The sequence below is a fragment of the Myotis myotis genome, unplaced genomic scaffold, assembly GCF_014108235.1.
Source record: "Myotis myotis isolate mMyoMyo1 unplaced genomic scaffold, mMyoMyo1.p scaffold_m19_p_17, whole genome shotgun sequence".
In the NCBI taxonomy this organism is placed as follows: domain Eukaryota; kingdom Metazoa; phylum Chordata; class Mammalia; order Chiroptera; family Vespertilionidae; genus Myotis; species Myotis myotis.
The window spans coordinates 41,274,008-41,295,036 of NW_023416321.1; the positions used below are offsets into that span (position 1 = coordinate 41,274,008).

General features: G+C 55.8%; 1 protein-coding gene across 1 annotated transcript in view; it reads right to left on the bottom strand.

Annotated features, from left to right (window-relative positions):
* PIK3R6 (phosphoinositide-3-kinase regulatory subunit 6) overlaps positions 1-21,029 on the bottom strand; it is a 44,533-nt gene that overhangs the window by 5,525 nt on the left and 17,979 nt on the right. Inside the window, exons 3-17 of the mRNA XM_036341793.1 lie at positions 17,579-17,662; positions 16,903-16,994; positions 15,904-15,972; positions 15,094-15,226; positions 14,378-14,447; positions 12,619-12,802; positions 11,139-11,304; positions 9,709-9,795; positions 8,166-8,580; positions 7,974-8,052; positions 6,883-7,005; positions 3,469-3,579; positions 1,871-1,961; positions 1,588-1,658; positions 1,050-1,140 (exon numbers count right to left, since the gene is read on the bottom strand). Coding sequence (XP_036197686.1) covers positions 1,050-1,140; positions 1,588-1,658; positions 1,871-1,961; positions 3,469-3,579; positions 6,883-7,005; positions 7,974-8,052; positions 8,166-8,580; positions 9,709-9,795; positions 11,139-11,304; positions 12,619-12,802; positions 14,378-14,447; positions 15,094-15,226; positions 15,904-15,972; positions 16,903-16,994; positions 17,579-17,662 — 1,866 coding nt within the window. The remainder of the gene's footprint in view (positions 1-1,049; positions 1,141-1,587; positions 1,659-1,870; positions 1,962-3,468; positions 3,580-6,882; positions 7,006-7,973; positions 8,053-8,165; positions 8,581-9,708; positions 9,796-11,138; positions 11,305-12,618; positions 12,803-14,377; positions 14,448-15,093; positions 15,227-15,903; positions 15,973-16,902; positions 16,995-17,578; positions 17,663-21,029) is intronic.

A 21,029-nucleotide genomic window follows, 5' to 3' on the forward strand; every position in this document is an offset into this window, starting at 1 on the left:
TTGGGGATTGAGCCTGAACCCAGGCATGTGCCCTTGATCGCAATTGAATCCAGGACCCCTCAGTTCACAGGCGGATGCTCTATCCGCTGAGCCAGACCAGCTAGGGCTCATTCATTCGTTTTAAAATAAATTTCCGGGTGTAAAGTAGCACTTCCTTTATTCACTGAATGTTCACTGAGTACCTACTGTGTGCCAGGGTGTGTGCTAGGCAGTGAGCAAGATACAGTTCTGCCAGGTACACTGTTTGCTCTGGAACAATCTTCCACAAGCATCTGTGGCTCACAGCCTGTACGTCTGGCCTGCTGAGGTTTGGAGGTTGCAGAGGAAGAGTGAGGAGCCGAGGTGAGGAATACTGGCTCTTGTGTGAGGTGTGACCTTGGGCAAGTTATTTCATTTTCTTCAGTTTCCTCTCCCGTAAAAAGTGGCTAATACGAATAATGCCTATGTCATCGGGTTGATATGCTTACAGGAGTGGATAGGTTTGGCCTCTGAGCAACGTGCGTGGTGGTTAGGAATCCACATCACCACCCTTTCATTATTCCAGAGGCCAGGGCGCTCACAGGAACAGCTCCCATCTATAATCTATGCATAGAATTATATGCACATAACCTGGTGTCTTCTAGGATCTCAATTTTAGATTTAGATAATGAGATAATGATCTTAGTATCAATAGATCTCTGTCATTCTATAATTAGTTAGTAGATACTTTGGATTGGTAGTGCCCTGTGTGACCTGGAGGGTCCCTGCCCACTGGAACAGCATTCAAATAAAATTTTTCAAATGAAACTCTAGCCCTGCAGCCCGGGTGCAGAGGAGGAGCTCCGCCTTCATCAGGCCTCAGACGCGCGCAACCCACTGCTAGAGCGCAGCCAGCGCTCACTGCTCAGCATCTGAGGGCGGGGCAGCCTGAGTAGGAGCTCAACCTGTTCAGTGACCCCAGGGCTGGGGTGGGAGGCCTCCCTGGGTCACCTCCCCTCCTGTCACTGGCCCCTCTATCCTCTGCCCTCTGTCCCTCCGCCCTCTCTCTGCTCTGCATTCCCGCTCCTCACCGTTAGTGTCACTGGCTGGAAGGGCCTTCAGGACCAGCCCGGTGGCCCTCAGGGAAATGGTAACCTCTCGGGTCCGGTGGCTGAGCAGGGCCTGGGGAGGGAGGTCAGGGATAGATGGCGGCCCTCACATCCTCACGTCAGCAGTCTCACTCCCAGCCCCTGCCTCGAGTTTTACCTGAGTCATCACTGCCCAGTCAGGGGACCCGGGGAAGGGCTTGGAGCACTCTCAGCCCAGGGGGCATGTGCAGCCTTCTAGATCTAGAGGATGCTGTCTCTAATGAGGAAGGGGACAGCCTCTTGTTCCTGAAATCGGGTCCCCTCCTGTCTACATGGGAGGCCGCTGGTAGCCCTCACATTCCTACAAAACTCTCTGAAGGCTGGGGCACCGGTGTGTGTGTTTGTGTGTGTGTGGGTGCGGGGGGCGGGGGGGGGGGGCGTGCGGAAAGGGCAGAAGGCCCCGCTGGCTCTGTTTTCCCTCCATGTGCTCCTGACACCTGCTTCCATCCAGTGGCACCTCCCGACCACACCCAGCACTGACCTTCCGGTAGCACAGGGAGAGCTCAGCCCCGGGGGCCTCAGCCGCGCCTCTCCTCCTGGGGGAGAAAGCATCTGAGGGAAGAGGAGAAGAGGCTGAAGGTGGGAGGTCCTCCCCCAGCCCAGCTTCCCCACCGCCCTGAGCCTCAGGGGGGCCAGGCTGCCCTTTCATCCGGGTGAGCTTGGAGGGACCCAGGTCACCTCAGTATTCAGCCAAGACAGGTGGGGCAATGGGGCTTGGGGGGGCTGAGTCAGGGCGAGCTTTGGAAACGGGAGCAGATGCTCACCTTTGGGGAGTTTGGAGTCTTGGATCTTCACCTTCAGCTCAGTGAGGAAAACGTCCTCCACGGGGTCCTGGCTCAGGTCACCGAAGAAGATCTGGAGAAACGGGGGTAAAGGGTAAGGGGTGAGGGGGGAGGGGGGAGGAGGTGGAGAAGGCTGGCTCCCTGCCAGAGGAGCTCCCCCTGCAGCCCCAGAGACCGAGGATGTGGGTGCTGGGAGAGTGTCCAGAGCTGCCAGAGTCCCCCTGCCCCTCCTGCCGGTGCGGGGTTCCGAGTGGCATCCAGTGATGGCCCGGATCTGACTGTCCATCACCTACACGTACATCACATGCCAGCAAATCACAGATTTATCAACAGTGGAGGAAAGTATGATTGGAACCAGCACTAATCTGGACAGCAGGAGCGGGGACACCGTTCACAGGAGGGAGGGTAACAGTCTCTTGTAGACCCTGGTAGGGGAGGATGAAAGGGTGAGGGCCAGACCGGAGGACCCGGCAGTCCTCCATGTGCACAGAGAAGCCCGGGCTGTGGGAGCCAAGGGCTAGGGAGACCCCCAGGAAATTGGGGGTGGGAGTGGCTCCTGAGGGAAGAGGGACAGAGCAGAGGGGAGCGGCAGGAGGGAGGATGTTGGAACAGCAGGGAAGAGTAGCTATAGGATCCTCAAAAGAACAGGATGGAGAGAGTAAAAACATGTCCGCCAGCAGCCAGGAGCTGGCCTGGCACTCAGGGCGCGGTCTGCGTGTTCTGTTGACCATAAACAAGTTCACAGACGCCGGCACTGTTAGGCAAGGCCACTCTGTGACTGTGATGGGCCAAGACAGAAAGCCGACTCGCCACTGTCACGTCTGAACACAGGAAAGATGGGAAGACTGTGCAGGCCACAGCCCTCCCCTCCCCTCCCAGCAAACAGTGAGCAGCTGCTGTTTCTTTGCGCCAAAGAATAGCAGTTAAAGCCACTGAGATGCCCAGTCGTAGAATCATTCCTGACAGCGTGCGACCCAGAGCCAAGTCACATGTTTCCGAGCCCTCTCCAAAGTCACTGGGCAGGAGGCCAGACGCTGTGAGTTCTAACCGTCTCCTCCTGAGATGCCCCGTGGTTCTCCAGGTGTGTGGCCCCCCTCACTCAGCAAGTCGGGAAACCCCTCTCTGTCCTGCGTTAGGTGTGCTCCTGGGGGCAGTGGCAGCTGCGATGTTTACTCCCTGTACCAGGGTCCTCTGAGAGTTTTTCCCCCCATTTGTCTCTTTTGTGTTCTTTTGGTTTGCAGTTTGAAAACCAAGGAAAAGTCCTGAATCCTTTATTTAGGTCAAAATCAAGGAGGCAATGAAGAAGAGATCTCCCCCAGGAAGCAGAGTGAAAACAAGAATCCCGTAAGCTAGAAGGACTTCCACAAGGAGCTAGACTAGAGGCAGAGGTGGCCATTGGAAACTAGCCTGCAGGCGCTCACAGAAATCCAGGACGAAACCCAGTGAGAAGATAACATTCACAGCCCGGGGTCTCTGGGTGGGTTTATGACGTTCACCCAGGTAACCAGTGTTTCCCCAGAGCCAGGTACTCAGGGGTGGGGTCCTGGGGCCCAGCAGGCTGCCCCAGGTGGAAAGCTTACCTTGACTGTGTAGAGCTGGAAATAGATGGGTTGGGTGCCCATGCGGACATAGTAGGTGATGACATCCAGGATGAAGGGGTCTACAGTCTGGGATGTGTCCAGGGAGGGAGGCTGTGAGGGAGACAGAGACAGTTTTCAACGACCTCCTTCCATGCTACAGTGGGAGGTGCCACTTTCTTAATAGAGAAACCCCATAACCACCACCTATCCTCTGGGATGTACTAACCCAGCTGGCCCTTCAGCACAGCCCAAGCCTTTCCTACCACCCAACTTCCACTCTAGTCAAAATATGCCTGTGCAGAACCCCATTTCCCCAGGGACTCGGGGTCATTGTAATTGCACCGAGACATACTTGGTACCTCGATGTGCAAAGCATTGTGCTGGGTGCCTAGGGTAGACAAGATGCGTGAGGATATAACTAGTCACGTAAGAGTCTGGACTGGGTTCTAGGTTTGCTCTCACATCACTAACCTTGGGCATGAGAAGTTGAACCAGAAGGTGATGTTTCCTTCAGTTCTGGTGGTATCTGAATATATTAAGAAACTAACTATTTTTTACATATTATTGGGAAGGGACTAGTGCAATGTCCTACAGCCCCCCCCCCCCCCAAAGCCCCATATAATTGTAAAGCATAATAATTTGGTATTTTAGGTAAATAGAGCAGAATGTCTACATAGAATCTGAGAGTATCAGTGTTGGAAAGAAGCTCAGCGTTTATCTAACCCATCTGCGTATGGCCCTATGAGATCTCCTCTGATTCTCACCTCTGATCTACTGAATACTGTTCCCTTCAAAAAGGTCATGCTGAAGAAGTAGGAACTTATTCTAGTCATGCTGCATCACGCACACTGTTTCCAGTCTCCTCGTGTGGAAACTGCTTTTGGAATAAGTGTAAGGGTCATACAAATTGTTAATTATAAGGAGACGGAGAGCAGGAGGAAACCAAAATCTTATATGTGTCCTGGCAGGGGGAAAAACTACCAATAAATGCATATAGTTTTGAGGAAAAGGTATTTTAATACCCAGCTGAATAGTCTTTCATGTATATGCAGACATTTTTAGATAAGCAATAATTCAGAAAACATGCTGCCCTAGCCGCTTTGGCTCAGTGGATAGAGCGTCGGCCTGCGGACTCAAGGGTCCCAGGTTCGATTCTAGTCAAGGGCATGTACCTTGATTGCGGGCACATACCCAGTAGGGAGTGTGCAGGAGGCAGCTGATCGATGTTTCTCTCTCATCGATGTTTCTAGGTCTCTATCCCTCTCCCTTCCTCTCTGTAAAAAATCAATAAAATATATTTTAAAAAAGAAAACATGCCCCCCAACATCTTTATTCAAATAAAAGATATAAGAAGGCACCCCAATCAATCAGGCACTAAAGCAAAACGGAGATCTCAGTAAAGTGGCAAGTTTGAAAATAAATACGTAAAAATCAATAAGTCCCTTTTATACTAGCAGTAACACCATCCAAAAACAATGGGAGAAAGATACCATCCACAATTGCAAGAAAAAACTATTAAACATGAGGATAAATTAATCAAGAAATGGGTCAAATCTATATGCTGAGAGCTACACAACTATCATGAGGAATATACAAGAAGACCTTAATAAATAGAGTTATACTTCGGTCTCAGAGACGGTGACTTGATATGCTAAAGATGCTAATTCTCCTCCAAAGTCCAATCAAAATCCCAAAGGAATTAAACATAAAACGAAGCGCCAGCCAGCGTGGCTCAGCTGGTTTGGTGTCGGCCCCGTGCACCCAAAGGTTGCAGGCTGGGTTCCCAGCCGGGGCACATGCCCAGGTTGATCCCTGGTAGGGAACTTGCAGGAGGCAGCCGAGTGATGTTTTGCTCTCACATCAATATTTCTCTCTGTGTGTCCCTCTCCCACTAAAAAAAAAAAAATCAATAAAATTTTTAGAAAAATGAAAAAATTCTGAAACTTTTCTGGAAACAAACCTAAATAAGCACATTCTGAAAAGTTTTAAAAAGGGGAAGTAAGGGGGTAAGCTTACCCTGACAACTATTAAAATATCAAAGTGCTAATTGGTACAGAACTGAATAGACCAACGAGAAAGAACAGGTATCCCGAAATAAACTCAAGCATATGTTAGAATTTAGTAAATGATGAAAGTGGCATTTCAGATGGATGGAGCAAGATGGTTTATGCAATTAATAGCTTCGGAAAACTGGCTAACCATTTGGAAAAAATAAAATTACATACTCCACACTAAACACTGAAATTAATGGCAGATAGGTCATTTAAATGTAAAAGTGGAGATGCTCAAAGTATTAGGGTAAATTATCAGTGAAAATGTATTTAATCTTGGGTACAATTTAATCAGTAGAGAAGTCCTTTCAACACATAAAAGTGCTATGTATGTCTACACAAATGTATTGAACTTTTGAAGATCAAAAGCTCTGTTGACATAATTGATAGGCAAATAATGAAGTGGAATAAAATGTCTGCAACACATATGATTGCAAAAAGGATAAGATTCTCTTAATATGTCAAGGCCTTTTCAAGTCAGCAAGAGTCTAGCTTCTTCCCACTGTCGGCCACCAGGGGTGGGGGTGGCGCGGTGTAAGAGAATGTGCTCTTGATTCCATGAGGGACTCTACCACTCATCGGTCACTTTGGGCAGGTACCTAATCTCTCTGTGCCTCCGCTGCTTGAGCTGTAAAATGGGGATGTGGAGACAATAGCACCCGCCAACAGGAGTATCTACTTGGTAGGGATGCCCTGCGTTAAGTGCTCAGAGCAGTGCCTGGCACATGGGTGGACCCTGGAAGCATTCGCTATATAACCACAGACAAAGCATCGCAGGAAACTCACAAGAGAAGGAGTGTCATTGGCCTACACACTCACGCAAGGATGCTTTCCTTCATCTTTTTCCCTGTGGTTTTGTCCAAAGTACAGTCAGTAACCACGGGGATTGCTTCCGGGACCCCTGTGGGTACCAGCATCTGCGGATGCTCATACATCCCCTATAGAAAGTCACCTACCCACAACCTCCCGTGTGCTTTAAGTCAGCTCTAGATTACTTCTAACGCCTAATACAATGTGAATGCTATGTACATCGCTGTCATACTGTATTATCTAGGGAACAACGACAAGAAAAAAGAGTCCGTATGTGTTTAGTACAGAGGCAACTGTGGGCCAAGTACACATGAGCAACAGTGTAACCTGTATTCCTGAGTGTTTTCCATCCGGGTTGGTTGAATCGGCAGATGCGGAACCCGTGGATAAGGACTGTGGTTAGGGTTCGCTCCTGTATTGCTCTCCTGCCTCCTCCAACCATGGATCCCCTGGGAGGGTCCCCTGGACTGACTCTTTAGGTCAAGGGTCAAGAGTCACATTGGAAATGGCCCCCTCCCGCCTCCCTCTACCTTGCTGCCCTCACCGCCCCTACCATCTCCGCCAGCTTCTGGATGGCCGGGCACAGGGTGTTGACGGTGCTCTCGTACCAGGGGTCCGCCCGGCCCAGGAACGCCGCCAGCTCTCCGAGCTCCAAGTGCCGGGATGATGCGCGCTTCTGAGGACAAAGGGAGGAGGCGGACCATCAGGCCTTGTCTCGGCCCGCTCGTCCTGGCCGCAGGGTTCCCAGGTACCAGGCCCGGGCAAACCAGCTTTGGGAATGTGGTCCAATCGCTTAACCTCGTGGGGCCGTTTCTGCACCATAGACTGTGCTGTTCTATCTCGGATGAAGCGGGAATAGCCTCTCTGAGGGCCACTTGCCAGGGACGTTGCGAAATGACCATCAGCCTTAAAAGGAGGAGGTGGGTGTTGCATTGACCTTAATCTTCCCATAAGCAGCAGCGTGGACAACAGGAATGAGAACCCTCGAGTGGGGCTTCCTCTCCCCCAGCAGACCAATGGCTTCCGCTGCCCGAGGTTCCCAGGAAGTGGTGTGTGTGCGTGTGTGGGTGCGCGCGCACGCGCGTTCCTGTGTGTGTACATGTGCATGCGTGCATGTGTGCCCCTGTCTGAGGAGGAGCTTGCCATTAATTCCATTAGGAAAGCAAAATGAAAACAGGCGTTGGGCAGGTTGCCTGCCCCTGTGAGGGAACATCCCTCCGGCCACACTCAGCCCCAGGGCCATGTCCGTGGCTTCTGGGAAGAAGACCTCTAGGGCAGTGATGGCTAACCAATGACACGCGTGTCAGAGGTGACACATGAACTCAGTTTTTTGGTTGACTGTTCTTTGTTAAATGGCATTTAAATATATAAAATAAATATCAAAAATATAAATCTTTGTTTTACTATGGCTGCAAATATCAAAAAATTTCTATATGTGACACGGCACCAGAGTTAAGTTAGGGTTTTTCAAAATGCTGACACGCCGAGCTCAAAAGGTTCGCCATCGCTGCCCTAGGGTATCTCCCAGCCCCGAATCCCGAGGAAGATGACCCTAGTTCCTGGAGCCGGGGCAGCAGGCTGCAGTGTGTCCTGCCCAGCCTCTAACCCAGACCCCTGCTCCTGACAGCCCCCCGCCCCCCTCACCTCAGGAGTCAGCACAGGGATGTAGTAGAGCTGCAGGCTGAGTCTGGGAGACAAGCAGAATGTCTGGGTCTCTCGCTTCCTGGCAAAGGGCAACAGAGCACAGGGGGTGTCAGCACATGCCGACCGGTGCCCCCAGAAGCCCCCGCCGCAGCACCTCTCCCCCCCGCCCCCGCCCCCGCCCCCGGGCCCCACCTGAGGCTGTGGTAGGCCCTGGCCAGGCGCCCCAGCATCCTGTCGTCCCCCAGCACCAGCACGCGGGCTGTGTGCAGCCGGGCGACACCGGGCAGCAGTTCTCCATCCCCACTGGGCCTGCCTGTCCTCCGGTGAAGCCCGGGGGGGCCGTCCCAGTGGCTGATGTCCGGGGGCCACATCCGCTTCTTCACGCCCCCTTTGCGCTGCAGCCCCGCGCGCTCCGTCTCGGGGCTGCTGGGTGCGGGCAGCTCGTCAGCGCCCGGAGGAAGGTCCCGCTCGATGCCGCTGTCGGTGGACAGCACGGACATGCGGGCCAGCGACCGGTCGGGCAGGAGGCCCTGCAGGTCCAAGGCCTCCATGTCCGCGCTGAGGCGCCGCTGGGAGCGCGGGCGCAGGAAGAGCACCAGTTCCTTCCCTGCGACGCGGAGAACAAGGGCGCCATGGGCGGAGGGCGTGTGGGCTGCCAGGGCCTCACCCCGCCAGGTGGGGTTCATGTTTCCCAAACGCTGCTTCACTGAGCAGCAGCCCCACAAGATGCTCCCGAAGGAGCAGAGGTTCTGCGGCCAACAGGCCAAGCGCCCCCCTCGCCGGCCCCCTCTTGCTGAGTCCATTCCTCAGCATCTAAAGGCTCCGGGAAGCCTGCCGTCAAGGAATCAGGTCAGCAGTACCTCCCGACTTGGAGCCTCTTTTTCACCATCGCTCATTAGCATCCTCCCGCCCTCCCACTTCCTGTAGCTTCCCCTGGGACACAGAGAACGGACCAGCAGCTCCGGGAGCCATGACTTCTCTTGTGACTGCCTCCTTCTTGGGGACCTGCATTGTCTGTTGGCATCATCATGAGCATGTGGCCCTTTCTAGACCAGTGGTTCTCAACCTTCCTAATGCCGCGACCCTTTAATACAGTTCCTCACATTGTGGTGACCCCCAATTTCATTGTTACAAATTGAACATAATTAAAGCATAGTGATTAATCACAAAAACAACATGTAATTATATATGTGTTTTCTGATGGTCTTAGGCGACCCCTGTGAAAGGGTCGTTCGACCCCCAAAGGGGTCGCGACCCACAGGTTGAGAACCGCTGTTCTAGACAATGCGAAGCCGGTGGCTAATGCGCTCAGCTGTTCTGACATCAGGAAAATGCCTGCTTCCTTCAGATGTGCAGAGCAGCTCAGTGCACACCCAGACGCACAACAGATGTACACATGGACACGCAGACACATACAGACACACACAGATACACCTAAACAGATGCACACACAAAGACAGACACAGACACACATAATAGATATAAAGTTACAGTCACACAGAACACACACAGACACAATAGATACACATACAAGCACATGCAGATACATACACAGACACACACAGAGACACATGGACACAATGACACACAAACACATGTACACACAGACACACAAGCACACACAGACACAGGCACACTTACACAGATGCAGAGACACACACAGACACACACAGACACACACATATGCCGCTGTTCCCAGCCAGCTGCTACGGAGGAGGTCAAAGGCGTGACTTACAGAGCTGCTCCTCATCCGTCCACAGCTGGAACGTGATGTGCGGGCTGGGCAGGGGGATGCTTGGGGGCCGCTCTGGGACGGGGTCACCTGAAGGAAGGAGCAGGCTGTGGAGACCACGGAGAAGATTGTGGGATTCTCCTCTGCCCTCCCATCCCACCCACAGCTCCTGCATGGGGCCTAGGGAGTTGGCAGAGACCCTCGCCCTCACACGCCCGCTCTGGTTCCGGCCTCTCCCGCTCTGCCACTGGCAGCTCACCCAGGCCTCACACTGCAGCCGTGCCTCCTGCCCATGGTGCTCAGAAGCTCTGTCTCCTGCAAGCTTCCTAGCTCAGCTTTTAGGTCCCCTCACAAACCAGCTCACAGGGTCTTTCCCAACCGTTTCTCCTATGGCTGGTCCCTCCGCTGACCCCATAGGCAGCCACGCTGCCTTCACCCAGAGCAGTGGTTGGCAAACTGCGGCTCGCGAGCCATATGCGGCTCTTTGGCCCCTTGAGTGTGGCTCTTCCACAAAATACCGACTTCTGCGCATGGGCCATGAAGTTTCAATCGCACTGTACGTGCGTGCCCGAAAGTGGTATTTTGTGGAAGAGCCACACTCAAGGGGCCAAAGAGCCGCATGTGGCTCACGATCCACAGTTTGCCAACCACTGACCCAGAGGAAGGGGAAAGGCTGCTGTGTTTCTCAGTGTCTCTCCCAGTAGCTTGCACACAGAAGGCACTCAATTAATGTTTGCTCTGGGGGGTGACGCTAAAGAGAGCTCAGGAGCCAAGTACTAAGGTCAGCAGGACCCCTGCAGTCCAGGAGAGAGACGGGGCCAGGCCCCCCCTCTTCTCCTCCTTCGGAAAGCCTTCCTGACCACTCCACCCCCGTGGTCATTCCCTCCCAGCAGACCTTACTGGCTGCGCTTAACAACTAAATCCTAACACGTAGACTTAGGATTTAATTTCTACAAAGCATGGCTCCCTCCCTATTAAGGCTGCAAGTTCCTTAGTGGAGAGCAACTGATGCCCACAGAACACCTACTCCTGCCAGGCGCTGTTCTCCGCACCTGGCACACCTTGCCATCACCTCACCAGATTCTGCATGGGCCACAGACAGTATTCTTATCCTCACTTTACAGAGGAGGAGCCAGCGGCACAGAGAGGTTAAGTAACTGGCCCCAGGCCACACAGTAAGTCGCAGAGTCAGAACTTGAGGCCAGGTATGCCCCCTTCAGAGTGCATGCTCTTACCCAGGACACTGTGCTCAAAACCACCGTCCCATGCAGGGGCTCAACAGGCTGGTCAGTAAGATGTGCAGGACAAGTCAAGGCAGGAGGCAGGTGCTGGGTGTGGCTGGCTGGTGGGGGTGGCCAGACCTGGTCTCATCCTGTCCATGCAGTTACTGCAGAGTTAGCAAGTGGTACCCCAGGAGAGCACCCGCCGCTTACCGCCGCAGCGCCCCCTGGCGGCCGCCGTCGGCCCCAGCAGCGAGCAGTAAATCTCCTCCAGCCTCTCCAGGTGCCCCTCCCGGGTGGCGCTGGGCTCGCTGGCCGTCTGCTCCACCGCGGCCACCACCTCGTGGAAATGGCGCTCCAGGGCGCGGCGGGGGCTGGCCTGCCGAGGAGCGGTGTCAGAGCCTGGATCCCGGCCCCGCACCCGCCCACCCCAGCTCCGACGCCAAGTCCGCAGGTGCATGGACAACGCCACCTGGCGCCTCCCCTCTGCCTGGGGCGAAGGTGCGGGGGTGAGGAGGAGCAGACGGAGCTTCCCCGCCAAAGTGCCTTCGCCCCCACATCCAAGGCTCCGCCCCTGCCCCGCCACACCTGCTACCAGATGCTGCCTGCGACCCTGGGGGGGGGGGGGGGGGGGAGACAGCTGGTGCCCGGCAGCGTGGGGAACCCAGTGGGCAGGATGGCTGCTGGCACCCACCTCCCTGAGGGTCACCAGGCACTTGTGTCAACGTCCTGCCCCCACCAGGACGTGAACTCCAGGAAGGCAGCGATGTTGTCTGTTTTATTTAGAGCTGCATCGCCAGCACCCTGTCCATACATGTATTGAATATTTCCTGAACTTCTCTCATTTTTATACTGCCTTGACATAGCACCTATACTGTTAACTACTCAATATTTTTATTTAAGTCAGCTCAGTTTTTTGGTTCAAAAATATTTTAAGAAGAAATTTTATATTGCTACCCTACATAAAAAGGTTGGCTCAGTGGTTGAGCGTTGACCTATGAACCAGGAGGTCACGGGTTCGATTCCCAGTCAGGGCACATGGGCGGGTGGCTGGCTTGATTCCCATGATGGAGGCAGCCGGTCAATGATGCTCTCTCATCATTGATGTTTCTCTCTCTCTCTCCCTCTCCCTTCCTCTCTGATATCAATAAAAGTATATTTAAAAAAATAAAACTGCGTATAGAGGGTGATCTCCCAGTTTGTTAGAAAGGAGTGGTGGAGGAGGCGACTGAACATGGGCTTGAAGTCAGGTCTGGGTGACATTCTGACTTGGTCCCTTTGCATGTGTGACCAGGAGTAGGTTAGCATCTTCTCTGTCCCTGAGTTTTGAAAAATGACATCCATTTCACAGTGTTGTGGTGAGAATTTTAGAACGTGATATATGTGAAGTGCTAACACAGTGCCTGGAACACAACAAACATCCAATAAACAGTAGCTATTGGGATTATCATTGTCATTAAGGCAATATACCAGACTGTTCATTGCTACTAGGTCTGGGTGGAGGGTGTGAGTGATTTTTATTTTCCCCTGTGACTTACCTGCATTTCTCAGGCTTTCCTTAGCGCATGTGTATTCGTGTTGACTTACGAAAGGTAACATGGCAATAGGAGAGGGGGCAGACGAGTAGAGTCAGCACTTGGTGTGGGCATGTAGGGCCCAGGGCTGGACCCCGCAGGGCTGGGCAGGGAGTTACCTGCAGCTTCCTTTGCAGAACTTCCGCCCGGCAGGCCCCGCCCAGAGCTGCCTGCAGGGTGTGGGAGACCACGTGGCGCATGCAGGCCTCGGGCGTCTGCTGTGTCTGGGCGGCCTGGATCTCCAGCAGCAGGGCACTGCACACGGAGGGAGGCACCAGCTCGGGATCCACGAAGAGGAACACTCTGAGGGCACAGCGGGGAGGGTGTGTGCTGATGAGAGTGACTACTAGGCGCAGAGCCATGGGAGGGGCACCCTCAGAGTCTTGCGCCCCCCCCTCCCCCAAGTTATTTAGCTCCTCCCAAAACAGGAACCTCAAATTCAAACCTCTATGGGGGAGGGGAGCAACGATAGGGAATGGTGAGGACTGTGGCAAGGAAGAGCGTGCACAGCCCTTCTAGAGAGGCAGCTGGTCCGTCTAGCCCAAGCATGTCAAACTCAAAGGCTAACACGGGCCAAATAAACAAGGTGTAAGTGTATGTGGCCGCAAAAAAACAAAAGCTTCAATTTTCATAGAAACGTAGGTGTATTTCGATAGAGACATGCTGAATACAAAGGGCTGAAATAAATGACTCATCGTTAACATAAAATAATAGAACATTTTAATAAAATTAATATTTTTTCTTGAACTTTAACTTACCAGACACTGAATAACTGCGCAAATGAATACGCGCAATGCAAAAAAACACCCCCTATTTTTCTTGTTCTCCGAAAGTGAAGTATTTCCTGTTGCGCACACCAAACAAGCCAGTACAAGACTAATGACGTGGCCATCGGCGGCGGCTAAAATATTCGCTGCTAGGATTAGTGGAGAGAAATGGTGCGCTTGCACGTAAGGCACATAAGGGAAATGAATGCAACACGATGATAGTAATCAGTCATTAGCGAACATTGTAGTTTGTTATTAATAATTATGTATCACAGGATATTGTAAAAGTTAAGTTGCGAAATTTTTATTAAAACGTTTCTTACATACTGTTATATTGGCTGGGCTGCAAAAATATTCGTTGTGGGCCGCGAGTTTGACATGCTTGGTCCAGTGTCTGGTGTCCAGGTAGGTTCTAACCTGCTTCCTCCGTTGGCGTCATGGCCCATCGACCACATGGCCCTCTGGGAGGGACCCTAAACCCTTCTTGCTGAAACTGGCGCTCTGAGCAGTCCCATCTGCTCTCATCATCCCCGTCACACCAGGAGGCACCTCAGCCAGCTGTGCCTCCCACTTCTCCAAGCTTATTCCTCCGAGCCCTTCCCCTCCCTGCACCTGCCTGAACACAGAGCCTCAAGCCATGCCTTCCAGCAGAAGTCCCTGCGGGGGAGGAAGCTATTCACCCAGCGCTATCTGTCCCTCTTCTCAGCTGTAACAGTGGGCACTTCCTCAACCTTAGCTACAGGGCCAGGCACACTGACGACAGCCCGCAGACCTCTGTGACCATGGCCTGAGCTCCTCTGCTCTGGGCATTCTGGAGCTGGCTCGGCTGCCAGCCTAGTTGACACTGCCTCACGGCCACGGGAAGGATGGAGGTGAAACAACAGAGCTCCCGGGTGGCCAGTGTCCTGTCCAAGAAGGAGACCTATCCTACTCTCAGTGAGCTCCAGGGAAGGGCCTGCACCGGAGACGCACCCACCGCTGGACACATGTCATGGACGGGAGCTCTGCTGGGCTCCCCTCTGTCCAGCCCCCTCCCTGTCCTCCTGTCAGTGCGCAGTCACACAGGCCCCACACTGGAGGGCGGAGGGCAGCACCCATGGGAGCCACTCACCTCTCCTGGTAGGGGTACAGCTCACTCCTCAAGTTCTGCTCAGCAATGACCAGCCTCTGATACAGCGTCCCTGCCAAGCAGAGCACTTCAGCAAGCTGCCCGGCCTGACCCCAGGCCCCTCCCCACAGCAGGTGCTGGGATTTTTGAGCTCCCAGAATCCTGAGACCTGCGCGAGGCCTTGGGTGGAGCTGGACTGCAGAGTGGGAGACTCAGCTCCTCCCTGGGGCAGCTCCTCTCTGGGGCAGCTCCTCCCTGGGGCAGCTCCCACCTGGGGCAGCTCCCACCTGGGGCAGCTCCTCCCTGGGGCAGCTCCCACCTGGGGCAGCTTCTCCCTGGGGCAGCTCCCACCTGGGCCAGCTCCACCCTGGGGCAGCTCCTCCCTGGGGCAGCTCCCACCTGGGGCAGCTTCTCCCTGGGGCAGCTCCCACCTGGGGCAGCTCCCACCTGGGGCAGCTCCTCCCTGGGGCAGCTCCTCCCTGGGGCAGCTCCCACCTGGGGCAGCTTCTCCCTGGGGCAGCTCCCACCTGGGGCAGCTCCCACCTGGGGCAGCTCCTCCCTGGGGCAGCTCCCACCTGGGGCAGCTTCTCCCTGGGGCAGCTCCCACCTGGGGCAGCTCCCACCTGGGGCAGCTTCTCCCTGGGGCAGCTCCCACCTGGGGCAGCTTCTCCCTGGGGCAGCTCCCACCTGGGCCAGTTCCTCCCTGGGGCAGCTCCTACCTGGGGCCGCCGTCTCGGTTTTCAGCCTGATGGCGCAGTCCAGGGCCACCGTGCAGTAGGGGGCGGGCAGGGTCAGTAGCCGCATGCAGAGGGCGTAGGTCCTCCGGTAGAGCTCCTGCGAGATGCCTGTGGCCTGGGACAGAGTGAGGGGGTGGGTGCCCGGAGCCCGAGGTCAGGAGGGTCCTGGGTGGATGGGAGAGGAGGAAGGTGGGCCTGAAGCAGGACTTGGGCTCCCACTTCTCTCCCCCAAATCTACACCTTCAATCTCTTCCCCCAGCACCTGGGGGACAGGCTATTTGACACTCTACTCAGCTCCCCAGGAGAGAGAGCCATCTGTCTTCCCCCCAGTAAGTCCTCTCCCTCCTAGCCCTCTGCTCAGGGAGTCCCCCACGCCCCACGGCCTCCAGGTTTCATCGAGGACTGCTAGGGAGAGGGCACGGCCAGTGGAGGGAAGCCCTGGCTGGTTTGGCTCAGTGGTCAGAGCTTAGCCTGAGATCTGAAGGGTCCCAGGTTTGATTCCCCATCAAGGGCACATGCCTGGGTTGTGGCTGGATCCCCAGTAGGGGGTGTGCAGGAGGCAGCCGATCAATGATTCTCTCTCATCATTGATGTTTCTCTTTCCCTCTCCCTTCCTCACTGAAATCAATAAAAATATATTTAAAGAAAAAAGAAAAAGAGAAAGAAAGAGAAGAGCCGATCCAGGCGGGCAACCCAAGAGTTCTTCCCGGATCGCCCAGTCAGGGGGAGAGGACGTGTCCAGCCCCGCCCGCGTCATGGGTCCCCCCTCCCCCTACCCTCAGCGCGGCTCACCTTGGTGAGCACGTACATTAGCGTGTGCAGCAAAGGGATGATGACGCGCCGGGTGTCCTCGCGTTCTGCCTGCAAAACACGCATTGGGCTGGGGCTGAGGGGCTCACGCCCTAGCAGGAGGCTGTGGAAGGGGTTGGGGATGGGCAGGGACGTGGTGGAAAAGGGCCACAGTCTGCCCTGTGGAGGTGGGTGGGGAGAGCACAGGGGTGGCGGTCCCAGTGTGAGGGGGCGGGCGGGGGGGAGTGAGGTGGGGGCAACTTCGTGGGGGAGGGGCGGCGGCGACCCAGGGCAGGGGCTGGGAACAAGGCGACAAGAAAGTCCCCAACTGGGAGGCCCCTTGAGTGCAGCCCTGGTGGTGTGTGCGGGGAGCTGGGAGTCATGTGCGGGGAGCTGGGAGGGGTGTGTGGGGAGCTGGGAGGGGTGTGCGGGGAGCTGGGATCATGTGCGGGGAGCTGGGAGGGGTGTGCGGGGAGCTGGGAGCGGTGTGCGGGGAGCTGGGGGGTCTGGGGGACGGTGGGGGGAGCTGGGGGGTGTGGGGGACGGTGCGGGGAGCTGGGGGGGGTGTGAGGAACGGGGGGCGGTGCGGGGAGCTGGGAGGGGTGTGCGGGGAGCTGGGAGGTGTGTGCGGGGAGCTGGGGAGTGCGGGGAGCTGGGAGCGGTGTGCGGGGATCTGGGGGGTGTGGGGAACTGGGGGACGGTGCGGGGAGCTGGGAGCCGTGCGGTAACTGTGGGCATTCTAGTAGCTGTGCATGTATGTTGATGGTGCTTTCTCTCTGCCAAGTGACGTGATTGTCCATTGGTGCTCGCGCTATGCTTTCCTTTAGAAACATGCCAGCTCGTGTGAAACAGTGGGCGTCACTGAAAGACAGTGCTGCTCCCAGGAAAGCACAGGAGGGAGGCCCGTGGTGGGAACGCAGCGGTTCACCAGTGACCAGTCCGGGGCGCAGCGCTGAGGGGCCTCTCCTCCTCTCACCCCTTTGGCCCCGGGCTGGGACCCACCTTTTCCAGTTCTCGGAGCAGAATGTGGACCAGCACCGGGCTCTTTCCAGGATCCCGCTCCACCTTCTTGTGCAGGGACCACCTCCACATGCCTGGGCCGGGAAAGGGGCCGCCCAGCCCGGCGGGGGCAGCTCTCAGAGGAGAAGCCTCTGAGCCAGACCCCGCGTGCGTCCCGGAGCCCCAGACCCCGCGTCCCGGAGCCCCAGACCACGCCTTTGCGCAGCCACGGGCTGACCTGGGCCCGGCACTGGCTCCAGGTACACGTGGGGCCCAGTGCAGAAGGTGGGGGGGGCACGGGGTGCGGGGGGAGGTGGGACACAGGAAGAGGGGCGTGTGCACGTGGCTGAGGGAGCAGCATCCTTTACAGCTCAGGCCTCCACCACGGTTCTGGAAGTCACGTGGGCCTGGAGGGCCCGGGGGTTTCATGGGAAGGGGAGTTGGGGCGGGTGGTTAGGGAAGAGGCTGCAGGCCCCGGGGGCACTCTGCCACAGCCCCTGGCAGGGTGAGGGTGAGCAGGGGGCTGGGAAGGCTTCTGGGTTCTTCAGGCCCCGGGGATCCCCAGCAGGATGAGGGTTCTGCTGGAAGCCCCTCCCTGTGAGCCGCATACTTCGTTGAGAAGGTGTGGACGGGTTGGGGGTGGGGGTGGGGGGAGGTGGGGGCACCCGCGGGCTCCTACCTCGGTTGCTCCGCAGGGCGGGGGCCTGGGCGCTGAGCTCCCGGAGCACAGCCTGCACGCTCCGCTGCAGGTCCAGCTCCACATCTGGGGGCGGAGAGCGGGGAGCTTAGAGGCCAGGAGCTTTGGAGCTCAGCCCCTGGTCCTGCCCTCGCCCCACGGCCCACTCTCCCACGGGAATGTCTGTAGCCCCTTCTCTGAGCCTCAGGGGGTGCCTGAAAGTATCCACTAGAGCTGGCAGGCAGCATCCGGCCCGGGCAGGGATACAGCCTCACACAGCGTGTCTGTGATTCCTGTAGAACCAGCATTTCCAAGCGTGCGGCGTGTGTCCCACCGGTGGCACACAGGACATGTAAGATGGTACACAAATGAGCCTAACATCTGATAACGATGCACTCATTTTAATGCGTAGTGGAAAAATAGAAAACCAGTTCCCCAACAAATGCATGGAGCCAAAATGAAAGCCAGTTTAAAGAAACATATCGGGTAATACCAGGAAGAGGCAAAGACTCTCTCCCTGACCAAACGTCACCCGGGCTCTTCTGAGCCCTCTTCTCCACTGGGCCTGGCCCTGGCCCCTGGCCTGCCCTTGGCCTGCCTCGCAGTGTCAGCACGAATCCCGCCGTCAGTGTACACAGAATCCCCCACTTGATATCTGATCAAGTTCGCCATCCCCATGTCTGGTGTGTAAGTCCTTGACCTGCCTCTCGCGAGAATCCTGTCAGGTCAGTTGAATAAGAATCCCCCCAGCCCTGAGGTCTCTTCTTAGTAATTTTCTGTCCCCTGGCCGCCCCTTGTGCGTGGGCTGTAAATGCCCAGCTGGCTCTGCCTTATTCAGAGTTGAGCTGATGTCTCTCTCCTATTGCAGTGGTCTCGCATAAAGTGTTCCTTAGCGCTTTAACAAGTGCCAGAATAGTTTTTTCTTTCATAGCGGTACGTTGACATGAAACCGTGAAGGCGGCACAAAAATAAGTAACTGACGTTTGGGAAGCGTGGTAGCCGTGAGCATGCGTTTTGCGGGTCCAGCTATGAGACGTTCCCCTGACCAGGGCGGGGAGCTCTGTGTGGCTGGGCTGGGAACTCCGTGGCTTTGTGCCGAGGCCGTGCCACCCGGCCCACGGTGAGGGCAGCAGGGATGCCAAGGCGGGCTGGTCCTGGAGATGCAAGCCTTCTCTGGCGGCTGACTTTGGCTCAGGGATTCCCCAGCCACCCTGCGGAGCCTTCCTCCATGACCTGTCCATCTGAGACATTCCCCCACCCACCCACCTCCGTCCTTTCTCCTGCATCCAGTGTCAGATTTGCATCATCCCTGACACCTTGCTCCTCAGCTGTGCCCAGCTCCCTCGCCATGTTCTGCCCACAGGTGTTTCCCCGCATAAACCCTTGCGTAGCTACTCCTGTGTTGGTATCTGCTTCTTGGAGGATCCGACTAGCACGGGAAGGGTGGGAGACGCTCCCTGCATAAATCCCCCTTTATGATGAACGCCAGCCGAGAGTTGGTCTTTGCAGGCAAGTGTGCTTTCTCTGGCTGTCAGACAATACAAGCCACATGCCTCAGGGGTTCCCCTTTCTCCTCAGCCGCCAGGAAGCGTACAGCCAACCTGCGGCCCAGCCTCTAACATCAGCTCATCTCCAGCGATGGGGACTCTGCTCTGTTCCTCTTTGGTGTTTCTGCTTTATGTCCTGCTTTACACGTCTAGGCGTTGCCTCGGCTGCCTCGGAAGCACATGGGATGGAGATGGCAAGCTTTAAAAATCAGCAGGTGGCCGTCCAGGCATCAAAGTGTGTTTAGGCCAAGGCACCCCCTGCCCTGGGCTCACAGACTGGCTCCCCCAGGCCTGGCTCTGGCACGAGCTTGTGCGAAGCCTGCCGGGGCCACTGGCCACTCTGAAACCTCTCACGTGTCCCCCAGATCATGCCAAGGCCCAATTCTAAGCCTGCTTCAGGCTGAGGGCGGGCAGCGAGCTGTTCCAGCCCATGTTTGCCCTCCCGGCCACTGGCCAGGAAGTAATTTAGCCTGGTGCGAGGCTGGCCACAGCTGCCCTTTCACCTACCTTTCTCCACCTTGCATGAAGCGTGGTTGCAGGGTGAGTTATTAAAAAATAATCGATGTTCAGTCTCCTCCCCTCCCTCCCTTCTTCCCTCCTTTCCTTCCTTCCTTCCTTCCTTCCTTCCTTCCTTCCTTCCTTCCTTCCTTCCTCCCCCTCCCCCACCACCCCCCTGCACACACAGACTTACAGCTGATCAGTGACCTCCTCCTGGCCCCCTCACTAGAGGGCAGAGGAGCCTTCATCTTCGGAGCTTTAGTTTCCCCTGCTTTGCAAAGGGAGTTACGTTTTCATTTTCAGAGAAAAATAGAGAAGTTGCCAGTAGCCCCGGGAGACAGCCCCAAACAAACTTTGTTTTCAAAAGTCTGGGCGGCCGGAACACACTCAGGCTTCGGTCCACATCTGGCTGCGGACGCGTTTTGTTTGGGCTGTAGAGTCTCAAAAAAATGGAATGAGCCGCCAACAGGTGCAAATCGGGGACTTTGCGTTACAGTCGGGGGCTCGGTCATCTCTTGCACGTCTGCTGGCACCGGCAAGCATTCCTTTCACATGCGACCATCCACGGGCTGGGCAGCTGCCCCGTGAGGTGAGGCACGGGTTCTTGCTCTTCCCAGTTCCCACTCTCCTCCTTTCATTCATCTACATCCTCCCCGAGCCCAGGAGTTTGAGACCCTGGCCATGTGGCTGAGACAATCAATCAGATTGACTTCAAGGCGTGGGGAGGAAGCCTGCAGCCTTTAGTTAAAGAAGAAAATGGCAACCCAAGAGTGTGTGGTTGGATTCCCCAAGGGTTACAGGGCCCAGGGGTTATGGGACCCAGGGAATGAGGGAGACCTGGGCTCCCTGGGACATAGCTCACTGGTGGCGGCAAGGATCTCTGATGAGGGCAGCGAAGCACCAAACTCTGTGCCCTTGAATGCCATTGCCATGTTCTCCTGTGCCACCTTTGCCAGAGCACAGGAATGTCCCCAAGGGAACCCCCTATCTCCAGATGGACCGTGGTAGCCTGGCCAAGGAGCCTGCACCCCCGTGGAACAGAGAGCACATACTTTCCCACCAACCAGACTCTCAGACCGAGGTAGGTGTTACTATAGCTAAAGAGGCAACAGGGAGAGACAGAGAAGCAAGGCTGAGAGGGTCCTGACCATGGTAGGATCCCCATAGTTCAGGGTCTTGTCCTCAATCTGAGACCATTCAAAGCTGTCCTAGGACTTGGCCATGCCAGCTCTCCATTGCCCTTCGATCCCAGACGAGTCTCTTGTCTCTTACCACACCCTTCCTAGGGTTGTTTGCTTTCTCTTAGTCCCCAACCTGGGTGCACAGTAGAATCACCTGGAAAGCTTTCAAAGAAAACACCCATGCATAGCCCACCCCAAATCCAAATCACTTCTCTGAGGGTGGGGCCT